At 39.6% G+C, this 14785-nt stretch overlaps 1 protein-coding gene across 1 annotated transcript in view; it reads left to right on the forward strand.

The window, feature by feature from the left end:
* The window catches only part of BRMS1L (BRMS1 like transcriptional repressor), a 43390-nt gene extending 32153 nt beyond the window's left edge, over nt 1-11237 (forward strand). Inside the window, exons 5-10 of the mRNA XM_044436939.1 lie at nt 1966-2062; nt 3186-3269; nt 4946-5010; nt 5994-6033; nt 6481-6607; nt 8901-11237. Of these exons, the coding sequence (XP_044292874.1) occupies nt 1966-2062; nt 3186-3269; nt 4946-5010; nt 5994-6033; nt 6481-6607; nt 8901-9024 (537 nt within the window). The 3' untranslated portion in view covers nt 9025-11237. The remainder of the gene's footprint in view (nt 1-1965; nt 2063-3185; nt 3270-4945; nt 5011-5993; nt 6034-6480; nt 6608-8900) is intronic.
* The last annotated feature ends 3548 nt before the right edge of the window (nt 11238-14785 follow it).

Genomic DNA, 14785 nt, shown 5'->3' on the forward strand with positions numbered 1-14785 from the left:
AGTATGACCAGGGCTTTGACGGGTACCAGCCATGTAAGCCACAAAAAACTCTGGGGGTGAGCCATCTTAATGGGTTCCCCACCTTCGTGGTAGGGAAAAGCCTCCATAAGTCTAACTCTAAGCAGGCAGTGATCTGAACAGGACAAAGGAATTAAGTCAAAATTCCTCACACTCAGAGAACCAATTTCATATCCAGCCAAGGAGACCAAGTCTAGTGTATGTCCCACCACATACATTGGGCCAATGACATGTTGGAACAGTCCCCTGGTTGTCATGGTCAACCTGAGTCAACCTGGATAGGGTGCCCTCAGCATGAATGTGGAAGTCCCTCAGGATCAACAGTTCCCATAGCAAGAGTGATGGATTACAGGGTGGAATGTGTACCAGCAGAATCCCCAGTCTGTCCTACTAGCCTGATTCAAGGTATAGACACTCCACACCAGTCAATGGATGGACAGTGCACCTGAAGAGAGACTGAATTCATATGGACTATGGCAACCCCTCCTTTAGCCCTCATGTCTACTCTGATGCTGCACCAAATACCCCAGTGGCCACATCTGGGAGAGACTAACTCCTGCCTGTACACCCACCGAGGTCTTGATTATACATGCCACAATCATGGATGAGGAAGGTTTTATTCTGCACCAATCTAGCATTGAAAAGCAGTATCTGTAGACCTTGGGGCGGGCTGGCTGACATGGCACCCATTAGATCCATTGGTGAGGGGAGCACTGGAACATGGCACAACCATTAGTTGTTTGTGCTGCATCCCTCTTACCTTGCCAGCCCTCTTCCCGGTGCTGTATCTCCCTCTACCTGATGGATTGGGATGAATAAGAACATAAGACCACCTGTGCTGGTTCAGACCAAGGATCCATTTAGTCCAGTCTTTTGTTCTTTGAATCGCCAACCATGGGAAACCCACAAGCAGGGCATGTCCAATAGCAACTGGGGTATATAGACATACTGGACATAGTATACAGCCATCAAGGTTAGTAGCCATTGATAGCCACCTTCTCCATCTTTTCCTAGAACATCATGGATTATGTTTTAAGAAATAAATGTAGATGTGGTATGTGTTTACATTCCAAATTCATTTTCAGATATTTCCTAATCAACATTTTAATAGAACTTTAAAAATGCCTTCCAAGTGAACTTGGAAACAGCCTGGATTCAAAGAGCTGCTTCAGGCCTGCAGAAGGATTGATTTTTCCTTTTGGATACTTGACTTCCCCACATCCTATTATGGACTGCATTAGAAGCCCTACACTTCATGCCCCAGTTTCAAAAGTGGTTTCCAGTGCAGGGATGGAAGAGGGGCTTCCATTTATCAAATACCAGTAGAATGTTTTTAAGGGATCCTTGAGCACACAATACTATTAGTAAGGTCTTTGAATTCTGGCCACATGCGTCTCTTATTTGTTCACCATAAGGGTTTGCAAACTTTCCATGTGTTATTTGGGTCTGCTGCTTGTCCAGTAAGAGTGGTTAGAAAACAACATATTTTAAAAGGAAAACTGGAGGGTTTCTCCTCTTAAATTCTAATATGCTAAATGCATTTTTCTTCTTCATGTTTGTTTACACGTCTGCTGTTCGGAAACTCTTAATACTGGCAAAAAGGCTAGACTTTGCACATTGCATATTCAAACACTTCTGGGGAGAAGAAAACCCCTTTTAACCCATCCTTCTTATGATATGTCATGATCCCACTTGAATTGTCTGCAAAAAGGTAACTTCTGTTTGCAAGTGTTGCATTCAAACAACTGAAACATGACCTTTCTCAGCATCAGGTGCCAGCTTTTTTGTGTTGCTTCTAGCACTCTGAACCCACTGAAAGAATATACCTTACACATCAAGTCTCTGTAAGAAGCTGCTTGCGCTGATCTTGTGCCCAGTGCAGTAGAAGATGTACTAGGTGCTTTTAGTTGTCTAATGTTTGACTACATTGTTAACTTGTTCTTTCAGAGTGAAAAGCTCTTGTTGTATGATACAGTTCAAAGTGAACTAGAAGAGAAAATCCGACGTCTTGAAGAAGACCGACATAGCATTGACATTACCTCAGGTAACTAAGGTGTTGACCCTCTTTAAGCTTGAGGGCCACATTCAGTTTTGGAGAGGTTCTCGGGTACTGCATTCCAGTTGTGAGTGGGGCTGCAGGCAAAAGACCTGTATAAGCCAGTTGCTGGGGAACAGGAGTGGGAGATGCTGCTTTGCTTCGGTCCTGGTTGTGGGTTTCACACAGTTAGCTGGTTGGCCACTATGTGAAGAGAATGCTGGACTAGATGGTCCCTTGGTCTGATCCAGCATGACTCTTACACAGGCAGATAGGAATGTGGCAAAGATATCAAAATATACATACAAATTGTTGCTTAAAATTCTTACTGTCAATAGCTAAGCTTTAGGAGAAGCATTTCTACCTTTAGAATGTGGACATGGACCCCACAAAAGCCAGCAAACCACCAAATGATTGGCAGCTGGGGGGAAAGGGATAGTTCAAGGGGGGAATGTTATGATCACTGGGGGAAGTCAGGAGGGCTGGATTGGACTTCAGGATTGGCCCTTCAGCCTGAGGTTTTGATTTCTGTGCTAGATGCTGTATGGACGGAATACAGTCCAAATAAATAAAGTATTGGCATCTCAGCACTTTTATAGAAAGTAGTGGTAAACCTCAGTATGTTCTCTGGATTGACTAGGACCTTCCTTCTCTTTAACCTAGCAATGGCAATGGCTTAACTAACAATCTTAAGATAACTGTCAAGATTTGACCTCTGTATGCCTTATCTCCCATGTTTGTTTTCCTGGTTTTGTCATTTGTCATATGTCATACTTAGAAGACAACCCCCAATTTTTCTCTCAGTATTTCCAGTTTCAAGGGATGTCGTATACATGGATATATCTGGTACATCTAATGAGCCAGCTGCAACAGTTTTGCAGTCACCTGACTTGGCAACTGCTATCCATGCCTTAATTATATTATAGTGAGACTACTGTAATGGACTCTACCTGAGGCTACTCTTGAAGAGCATTCAGAAGCTTCTGTTCTTAGAAGGCAGAACAGAAATATTGTGAATAACTGTAAACAAACAATAAATCATAAATGTGCATTTATAAAATGTATGGGTCTGTCAGTCCCAGTGGTGCTTTGGAAAAATATTTTTAACTGCAACTTTCTCATGTTTCCTCAGAGTTATGGAATGATGAACTTCAGTCTAGGAAGAAAAGGAAGGATCCATTTAGTCCTGATAAGAAGAAACCTGTTGTTGTATCAGATATCCTTTTATGGCTGCTACATGTGTACATCTGTTTAATGAATTACAATGTTACTGACTGTTGGTACTTCATAAAGCTTCAATAAAGAAACACAGGTCATTCGTTTGAAGACATTGATGAAGAATTGTGAGCAGCTTTTTTTCTAGGTACTAAGAACAAGTCTGTTCATTATGATAGAGCCATGCTCTTTTATCTAGCATATTGATGATGTTCTTAAAAACATGGAAGTTTCACTCCTAGGTAGGCTTCCAAGGAGCCCTAACACTTTTGGATCTCTGCCTCTGATGTCAGAGAGAAGGCCTGTTTTCAGAGGAGATAAAGTAGCCATTCCAAGGTCCCTCAGAAACCTGTGTATCCCCTGTACTTCTATTTGGAGGTCCTGTGAAAGAGAAAAATAGTGAAATAAGGAGCATTCCCTGGGTGGGACAGAAGAGGCCCTCTCATACTCTCAGTACAGCCCCAGAACAGCTGTGGAGAACCGTGCCAGCCTTTGTGCTGGTGTTGTTCAATCCCTGTATATTCACAGAGGTCATCAGAAGAAGCAGTTCTGGTGGTTCTACTTGGAACTACAGTTTACCTGGAGTTCACTTAGAGGAAAGCCTTCAGTGTAATGACCCCCTCTCTATGAAACTTCCTTACTGTTACGTCAGGCAGGCAAGGACATTTTTATTTAAACAAGCCACCCCCCCTTCTGCTAGGTAAAGTTTTGCATTGTTTGATTTTACAGATATTAACTTGGTAATCAGTACTCCGTATTTTGATTTGCACTTTCTTGTACATTGCTCAAAAATGTTATTGGTATGGAGTAGAATATAAATCTGTTAAGTAATTAAATAAATTTCCTTCTATTTACATGAATGGGAGGGGAATATTTTAATAGGAAGAGGAAAAATAAGCTTTTAAGGCAGGCAGTGAACTCAGAAAAATGGATCAGTAATCATTTGCACTCTTCTGATTAAATCTCACTATCATTGAAATAGGCTGCTGCAATTCTGTGTGCAGCTCTGTTGAAACCACTTTGCAAGGAAGTGTGAACATCAGTAGAAACGAAGGGTGAAAAGTGGAGTTTGTGGTATGGCTGTGTAGAACCACACAAGTCTCTAAAGGCTGTATTTCATTCCTAGTTCCTCCTGCCTATCTGATTGATGAAGTTATCACTCAGTTGTTTACAAGATACCTTTTTGCTATGTAGCCTGGGTTAAGATTACTAGGTGTACACAAAGTCCTGTTAAGGCACAATGAGATAAATACCTACTAAGTCCCCTTGAGTACAATGATGCTTACTTCTAGGTAAGTAGATACAGAATTGCAAACTTATGCTTTTAATTCAGGTACAGTAATGACTTAAAAGACCGTTTATGAAAACATAATAGTATATATATTAGTAAATATGTATACTATAAACTGTGAATTAGTTTATGACAGTTTATTTTGCTTGAATTTTAATAGTATTGTCCTTTTATGTAAACTACCTGAGAATTTCTGTTGAAGGGTAATATAAAAATTTGTATCATTGGTCCAACAATACTTGAAAAATGAACATGAGCTGTGCTTGGGGCCTATTGTTAGCACTGCTTTAATTTTAGTTGTGTTATACCAAGCATACTTCAAAATGGTCTGCTAGAAATTTTGTTTTAGCCCACTTGGAAATGTGCAAGTTTCTTAACATATTAACGCCCTTATATAGTGTATATGCTACAGGACCTTGATATACTTGAAGACTGGACAACAATAAGGAAGGTATGGTTAAATGTCACTATCTAAATATTTTTAAAGGAAAGAGCTTAGGTTCCTAGATGTGGCATAGGGTTTTAAGTCTTTATACTTAGGGAGGTAACCCGCTTAGGGACAGTGGTGTGCAGTGTTAGATTGTGTAGGGGAATTGGGAAGGTAACCATGTCATTTTATTTTGTAGGAAGGATAGAATTGATTATTGGATAGATCAGTTGAAGCCAATAGTGAGTAAAGTTATGCAGCTTCTACTTACGTGTGAGATAATTTATACTAAGATTCGCAAGTTTCATTTTTCACAAAGGCAAGTCTTTGGGGGTTCTTGTAGGACAGTGAGAGAAATATAACACAAAAAATGCACAAAGGACAATCACAGAACTTGCAAATTGTTTAGTTGCTGAGTTCCATACCTTTATACTCCTGATGCATCACATGTGATCATTGGATTGCTGCTGTTATGACTGAAGAAACCATGCAATAATTTTCATGGTGTTCTTAAAAAAAATTACCCAGGAACTAGCACATTCATGTAAGAAGATAGAACAATAGGCCAGAAAGAAAGAAATGATTATTATGTTTGACAGTTCATATGGGTTAGTGCATAACAAAGGGATCCTTGTTAAACAATATCCAAAGAGTATTGTCTTCCCCAACCCATACAGAACATACAACAAACAGGGATGAAGGTCAGATGTTTGAGAATATTTGAGGGGATCAGAGTAGGAGCTATATTTATTCCTTAAGGTCAGTTATAGAATTATTCATACGAAATTTTTCTAGTAAACAAGCTCCAATCTGCTTAACTATGGAAATGTTAAGCACTTCTCTATGCTTAGTCATTTGTCCTTGATTTGGCATTGGTGAGAATGTTGGGTATGCTTCTGTGTATCTTGTCACAGGAGCTGTCACAAAGTTGTTATTTCAAACAAAGCATCTTAAGAAGATGACTTGCTAAATATGATCAATATTTTTATTTTGGCATTTTATTTCAGGCAATGGCTACACTGGGACCCCACAGAGTGAAAACAGAACGTAAGGACAACCTGCTTAAAACTTCGCTTATCCCAGTCTCTTAAATACAATGATCTGGACTTGTTCCATCATAGATGCTAAGAATGGAATACAAGAAGTTCTTAAATACAGACACTGATTCTCTTTGTGGCTTGGAAAGAATTTTTGCCATTTGGAGAGTCTGTGAGAGGACCATATATAGTTATGGACATGTGTTTTTACAAAACAGGCAAAGTGTATTTAAATCATGCAAGAAAACCTATAATGCCATAAACTAGCTGTCTCATAGCTGACCTGAGAGAATTTATTTATATAGTGTCTTTTAAAGTAAAAACCTACTGTCTCTTGTGAGCAAAGAGCTAATTGTAAAATCACTAGTGCATGTTGCCTTCTGCATGAACATGAAGTATGATAGAAAGACACCTCTGATCTCGTGTTGTCAGCATTATCTGCACTGATTCTTTTCAGCCCCTGTCAAGTTGGAAAAACACCTGCACAGTGCAAGATCTGAAGAGGGAAGACTGTATTACAATGGAGAGTGGTATGGACGCGGACAATCAATATGTATTGATAGGAAAGATGAGTGTCCTACAAGGTAAATAGTTTTAAAAAGTCCTTAAAACTGGATTGTTTATATGATTGGAGCTAGAGGTCAGTATATCTTAACTAAGGTCCCTGTGTACATATTGGGCACCTTTCTTGGTATCCATGAAGGTGGCTTACCTTTTCCACCGTTTTGTTTCAATTAACACATTCTTTTACTGGGAGATGGCACTGCTGTAAAACCAATGAGTTTAAAGGAGTTGTTTAGGGTATTAGTGGCTCACCTTGTATTTAGTCTTTTGGGCAGGCTACTTGTCCTTTGGCACATCTTCCATGGCGTTTTGTGGTGGGGCCCAAGGCAGCTTCTCAAATTGCCAGATTTGCCTCTGATCCCAAAAATGTGCCAGTGCCCTGACCTCATTTGTATATGACAGCACTCAGTGGGAAGAGGCATAGAGAAACAAAGAGATTTGAATATCCAGTGTGCCTTAAACTTTCACAGTGACATCTTGCATTACCTTCCGGTGGCTGTCATGATCATTATTTGCCAACCTTCTTAGAGTATGAACATTTAAATTATGTGTCTGTCTTGTCTCCCTTTCCCTCTTACATATAATCTGCAATCATCTGTGTTGCACATGAAATAAGCGATCCTTGCAAGTTGCGTGTGTGCAGCCTATTGTTCACCCATCACTGGCAATCAAAAAGGAGCTGCACATCTATGAATTCACCTTAAAACCATACTGAAAACAAAATACCAGCTCTTCTATAAGCAACTTTATTTTCAGGTCGATACAGGATGATAGGGCTATCTGCCTCTTCCCCTCTATTCTGTATGCAAGGTGGATCATTGAGGGCACTGCAGTGGCTCTTGTAATTCAGACAGGGCAGCAAGGCTGTGTGCAGCTATTGCATTGTGGAAAACATGGACAAAGTCCTGCAATCCAGTAGATTTGTCTATCAAATGATGTAAGAGGTTGTGTAGAACTATTAAGATCCTAACTTCAAGTGACAAGAATTCTTAGCAGTGACAAGAATTGCTTATGAAATCCACAGCATTCCATCAAAAGATTGGCAGGAGACCCCTAAAATGACAGAACTTGACAGCATATTAATAATTTGAGAGACCCAAGAAGCCTAGCTTGGCAGAATTACCCTATAGAAGTCTTGGATGGTAGTGAGAAATCAATGGTGCAGCAGCTGCCCCTTCCAACCACCCAAGACAGAAGATGGGAAACATGAGGCCTTTCCCCGCTTTTCTGTTTCACTTGCTGGTTTCTCTCTTATTTTTTCCTTCTCCTGTTTTTCCATCCATTGCTTCCTCTAGGAGGAAATTCACTATTAGATCTGCAGTATCCTATGGCCCTTGGGATCACGAGGACCATTGAGTTACACCCTTATTTAATTATCTGAAATTTCATTTACTGTTTTTGAAAACTGCTTTTCCCTGAAATCCAAAGCATCTTAACAACACAAAACAAACTGCATCAAAAATTCTAGGATGTTAAAACAAATATATGCTTAAAATTAAGGAATCAACTCGGTTGCAGTGATTGAACCCCAGAGTTCATAGTTCATAAAGAAGCCCCCTCAAATACGTGGTAACTACTTTCCAAATTGGGACAGGTCAGTAGAGGTTTCTTCTGTGAGTTCTGCTGACTTGCCTTGTTGCAGAAACACGTGGGTTGCTTTACCAATTGCTACCTCTCCATAGTGTTAGAGGTTGGTCTTGCTGGTGCATGAGCAGCATAGGATATTGCCCAGTGCATTCAGTGATGCATTTGTAGGGATAAAATGTGAAAGTGGATAGTATATTATGGTATCTTTAAGAATCAGTTTCTCTTTCTCTGTACAAATATACACACAATCATAGGCACATGTGTCTGCATGAGAAAAAGAAATGGTGAAGCTAGGCAAGCATCACCAGTTCTGAAAAGCCCATGTAATTAATATACCTGGACTGTGTTGTGAAGTAGCTACTGAGAGGCAGGATAATAAACCAAAGTCACCTGTGAGGACACTGCAGTAGTGAAATGATTGCCAGCACTCAGTCTGCTGTTGATCCTATGCATATGGCTGTGCTTTTCCTCCTTAACAAAAGCAAGCTGTTAAAAGATGGGAATGCTTTGTAAACAAGTGCAGTACTGTATAGTATACTTCCAGTATTGGTGTTTCAGTATTCTATTAACTATCCCTAATTTAATGAGGCACTTGTTATAATGTGCCTGTGCTATATTACCAATAATTACAGTACTGTTTATAAATGGCAGTGCAGTTTAGGGTGATCCTGTATTTTTATATGGACACTAATATGCTCCTGATTTCTTCCCCTCTTTCCTTTTCAGTGCCATAATTACAACAATTAACCATGATGAAGTGTGGTTTAAGAGGCCTGATGGAAGCAAATCCAAACTGTATATTTCTCAGCTACAGAAAGGAAAATATTCAATCAAACATAATCACAACTGACCATTAAGCCAACCAGACAGTGTTATTCTGCTTGAAGTGCCATGACATGAAAGATGTATTTACTCTGTATCCTCATCTATTTTTGTGGCAGTATCTGTGTATTTGTAGTAGTGTAAGTAATATTCATTCAGATGTCCTAGAATAAGTGACACATAATCATGTTGACCATGATGTCTTGCTTCTACTTTGGGTCTAGCACCTAAAATAGAAAATGTACTTTTGGAGAGTGTGGGAACATCTGACTAAGGTTGCAGTCCTAAAAAACCATGTGCACACATGGACGAGAAATGTACCTTCAGCTGCTGGCACCTCTTAAGTTTCTTCTGTAACTGTTTTCATGGTTGAGTGTGCAAGCCAATTTTAAAATTGTTTAATGAGGGAAGGGAAATGGGGAATGATGTCGTAGAAAGACACTACCTAGATGTGTGCTTAATTCTTTATCATATAGGCACATTGGCTTCTAGGATTGTAGTCTAAACTATTAATGTAACATGGAAATAAAGTGGTATTTATCTTTTTAAAAAATCATGCAATTGTGAAGTTTAGCACTACATATAACAAGTCCTCTTGCATTTTAGAGAACATGTCATGCTTGTCTTGTGAACATAAGTTAGCTTGCACAGATGTTACTTTGATGTAGTATAATGTCAAAATATTAAATGGACAACTGAGTCAAAAGTGTAGACCCCAAATAGTTGTTCTGATTCTCTTACTCAAGCCAAACTGTTACTATTTCTATTAATCACAAAAATTAGCATGAAGCAAGGAATTTGCTGAGGAAAAGGGTGCAAAGGAGATGGCACTGTTTCAACTAGTATTAATTCCTCTCTTAAAAGAGTAAGAAGACTTGTTCTGTAAATGATGAAAAAATAACCAAGTATTACTGCTTATTGATCAGTAGTTAAATGTATTTGTAGTCAAATGAAATGTAATCCTTAGATGTTGTTTATTGGGCAAAAAACATGGTATTTGCTGCTTCAAAACATTAGAGAGTTTGCATTTGTAAGGTTAGCATCAGAAGTATGATCCCTTCATTTTGCCATTCATTTTTGAAGCATGCAGAAGGGATTCAGGTTTGGACGGGGAGAAGACATTACTTGGTGGTTATGTGCACTTTAATATCCATTCAGATGAGCCTTTGAAGAAAGCCTGCATCTGTTGGAACAGACTGCCAAAAGTGTTTTTATGTTCTAGGTTAGATTAGTGCTAAGTGTGGAAACTTAACATGCAGCCTCCTGTGTTAGAACCCCAGTTCAAATTTGCAACACCCCAGCCTCTTACCCAGCAAATAGTGTAATGGAGGGAGAGGGTGGGTAGTTTATAAAGCAAGCTATAGCCTTTTTAGAGTGGAGCCTGTTTCACTTGAAAATGGCGACCTGTGGAAGACCTCAGGACAGGTAGAGCAGAAGCATATCTAGCTAAAACTGAGCTGTAGGCAGGATTTTCCTGATGTGTTCTTAACATTGTTCTTAGAACTGTCCTGGAGGGGAATAGCACAGAAGCTGGATTCAGTGGCCTTCATTCTGACAACTTACTCTTGTTTCAAATTATTAACTCGGGTAGCTTTTTGTAGTCAACAGTTTCAGCTCAGCTTCACAAGCAAGTACCAATCTTTGTTCAGAAAAAGTTTTGGAGTGCATTGGGATTTTTTAATTTTTGGAATGAAGGGTTGGTATCATCTGCATTTGCACAGATTCAGAAGTTGGAAGTTCATCTGCATGTACAGATACTTTGCACCAATCTCTGTTATAGGCCATGTTTGGGTGCAAGTTGCAGTACTGCACAGAATCACAGAGTGTCAGCCCGTTGCTAGTTCAATTGTTTCGTTATGTGCTGTTATCCTACTTTAATGTGGCAGGAAATATGACACAACTGTGGATCAGGGAAATGTGGTCTCTTCCTTGCCTATTTAACTAGTTCTCGTTAATAAACTGCTATCATGTTTTTGCGGAAATGTGTTTGCTGAGATGGGAAAACTATTTGACCATTGCCAAAAGCCTCCAAAATACTAGGCTACTTAAATTAATCTAAAGCAGTACTCCTATTATTCTGCATGTCCCACATATTAAGCCAAATGTATATAATGTAATAATGACAGGTTAGCTTTTGACAAAACCTACTGTATGTACACAGTTTGATAAAGCTTTTTTTGTAATGAAATATTTGTATTTTTTAACTTAGTGTATAAATAAACCTGTCATGGAGCATCCAAATAGTTCTGCATTGTGGTTTATATAGTATATTCTTCAAAACAGCACGTATTCATGGGCCTATGAAGAACAGTTTTAAAATTTTATTGTTCAACATAATGGATATAATAAGCTGCTTACTCATACCAGGTCAGTCCACTGGTCCATCTAACTCAGTACTGTCTGTACTAGGCATGGGCAGAAGATGTTTTGGACTTTTACTCCCAGGATCCTTCTTAGCATGGGTAATGGTCAGGAATGCCAGGAGCTGAAGACTGAAAATAGGAGATTACCTTCAACCCATTCATGTTCCACACTGTTAGCGGCTCTCTTATTAATAGGAGACTTTGTCAACCTCACCCAGGGATGCCATGAATTATATCTGGGAGATCTTGCCTGTAAAGGGTATGTTCTCCATTTTGCTATGGCCCTTCTTATGCACATGTATCCAGCAGAACCACTGGGTGGGATCCAAATTTTGTCATGTTTGGAGTAGATAAAATGAAACTGGGGGGACTTCCGTTAGTTACAACTAAGTTTAGTCCCTTTAATTTCCATTTGTTTAAGTAGGACCGAGACTGGACTCAACCCAGTGTGTTCTGGCAGGAAGCTGGTTGCTTAAAGGACTGAGAGAGAGAGAGATGGGTAATATGATGCATCCTTTTCTCTCTTCAGTGCTTCATCCAAGGTGTCACTACAGTGCAGCTGATAAGTCCACAGCCCTTATTCACAACTTGATAACTCTTCAATCAAGTGACTGCAAACTGTAGACAGATGATCTGTCTTCTTTTCTTTCCTATTCTACTAAGACACAACCACAGTAAGCTAGTGGACCTGCAACAAAACAGTGCCCCTGTGTAGTCTTCCAGCCAGTCATACTCACTATAGGGACATTCTGTTCCGTTTTCCCCCTCTTCCCAGTTTTCTATCCCCCACTGAATAATCTGTCAAAATTCTTGGTCTACTGGGCACAGCCATCCTTCATAGAACTATTTTCAGGTTCCTAGCCATGCAGAGGTTTCCCCTGATGATTTGTTCCTTGGGGTTTCTTAGAACCTGCCAATACCTCCCTTGTGGGCATATATGTCATTGTGGCTACATAAAGATGAACATTTATAGAATTGGTTTGCAGTTAAACAGGATGCTCAAATTCCTCCTTTCTTGAGCCATGATGATCAGGAATAGACTTGCCATGCATGTGCTGGAAGTTCAAAATGACTTAAGAGTTGGCAGAGTTACAAGGACTTTGATTTATGCAATATGAAAAGAAATCAAAACTTTCAAGGACCCTCATTCTTACTTAGATAACAACTGTTGGTTTTAAATACAACAATGATTGACTGGAGTATTCAATACACTAACAAATTACAGTTATGGAGATACCTACCATTATTACTACTGCTGAAATTATTTTTGATTTGAAGATAAAACCTTAAAGCAATGAGTTAGTATACATGGCATAATAGAATATGCTAAGGATTATTATGTAAATGTGTATGTATTAGGAATGTGTATCAGATTCAGCTAAAGCCCAAGAATAAAATTGTTCAATAAATAAATAAATATTAAAGGGTTCCTTCAAACCATTTCTGGTGTTTCCAGAGGTATAGACTTCCCTCACAAAGTGGTCAGAACAGAAACTGGGCCCTGCATGAGGCCTCATTGTGTATTGCTGTCATTTCTGTAAATGCTGAAGTGTGAGGGGGGATATGTGACTGACAGATCCAACTTTTAAGCAAGACATTTTTTACCAGTGGTTCTCCCAACACCATGCTTTGGGGGAAAGGGAAGAATGGTACTGTGCAATGGCTATTCTTATGATGTTACCAAAATTAACTATGAAAAAGGCTTTAAAATAGTTTTCAATAATAACTCCCTATCCCCTGCACCTATTGTTCTGAAACTAAGTTGGTTTCTTGTCTGGAAGCACCTCAATGATTTGTACCATTTTCATACAAAGTGTCCCTTCCTCCCCCCCCCTCCCCACACACAAAGTCTATAGAAGAAACTACTCACCCTTCGCATAAAATTGGAGATCTCCCAGAAAACTTTGTCCCTAACCTTCAGAAAAATTTTCAGGTTTCTCTCTCAGGCCTACCATTAGACTATTTGTTATTTGCAGAAAAATTGTACTTAGGGAGATAAGGGCAGCCTCCTCTGATACCTTCAGAAAGCGACTGCTATTGTTGCCCAAATATCCCTGCACCCGTTCATCTAAAACTTAGCATTGAGGTCTGACAAAAAGTTACTGGCAATCCCCATATATACATATGCATATACATATATGAAGTCAAGAACGTAAGAGCCATGCTGGTTCTTCATCATGGTCTCCATGCATCACACATATATAGGTGCTGCACCTGCGCAGTGCCTGTGGCCAGGAAGATTTTAAGAGCTTTAATGGTTTTTGGTGGGAACTCCGCCCCCCCCCCCCCGCCCCAGTAGTGGCCAGAGTGCCCACCCTCTTGCTAGTCTGCTTGTGGCTGCCGTTCACCGTGCCTCAAGCCTTTTCTCACTTGTATCCTTGTCTCTTTTTCAATTGTTACTTCTATAAATCTTAAACTTCTTATTTCACTTCTCTACCTCCTCTATCTAAACTCTGACCCATTATTCACCTTTACAGAACCCCTCATTTTATCCTGTTTTTTCCTTTCCCCCTCTTCCCCTTCCAAATAAAAATATTTTTTAAAAAACCCCTTCTATCGTCTTTACCTCTTATGATCCATCTCTGTTCACTGTATCTCCTATCTTTTTCTTTTTGATGGCACAGTGGGTGGCTTTTCATAAGTCCGCGCAGTGTGGAGCCAAAATGTCTCCCACTGACCGTCATACTCTGTGTCTTCTCTGCCTTGGAGAAGGACACAGGACTGATAAGTGCAGCCACTGCCAATCATTTACAAGGCAGGCACACAAAAACGCTAATCTGCCTACAAATTCCTACCACTTCTGATATACAGAAAAACAATGTACAAGTTATTTTATTAACTTCCCATGATAGTCAACAAGAGGCAAAAAGCCTGAGATGTCTGTATATAGTGTTGAGCATTGTAGATATCTATATACTGTGCTATCTATATACTGTAGATAGTATATAGCATCTATCCAGGCAACTACAAGTAATATAATTTTTTTTAAAAAAAATTATTTATTTAGAATTTTTGTATGCCGTCCCATCACCTGAGCCTCGGGAAGGCTTGCATAAAATAAATAAACAAAATACAAATAGTGCAAATAAAATACAGATTCACCCTGGCTGCAAATTAAACCCTATAGATGATATTAAAAGTTGTTAAAATATTGTTTAAATGAAAAGGTCTTAGCCTGGTGCTGAAAAACAAATAACGATGGCACCAGGCGGACCTCTCTGGGGAGCGCATTCCATATGTGGGGCGCCACCGCAGAGAAAGCCCTCCTCCAGGTACTTTGCCTCCTAATATCTTTCATGGAGGGTTCCTCGAGGAGGGCCTCTGCTGCCAATCTCAGGGGGCGGGAGGGCAAATATGGAAGAAGGCGGTCCTTTAGGTATCCAGGTCCCAAGCCATTCTCAAATTCTCAATAAAAGGTTAACAAAT

This window comes from Varanus komodoensis, unplaced genomic scaffold, assembly GCF_004798865.1.
Source record: "Varanus komodoensis strain SLA01 unplaced genomic scaffold, ASM479886v1 scaffold3, whole genome shotgun sequence".
Taxonomy (NCBI): Eukaryota; Metazoa; Chordata; class Lepidosauria; order Squamata; family Varanidae; genus Varanus; species Varanus komodoensis.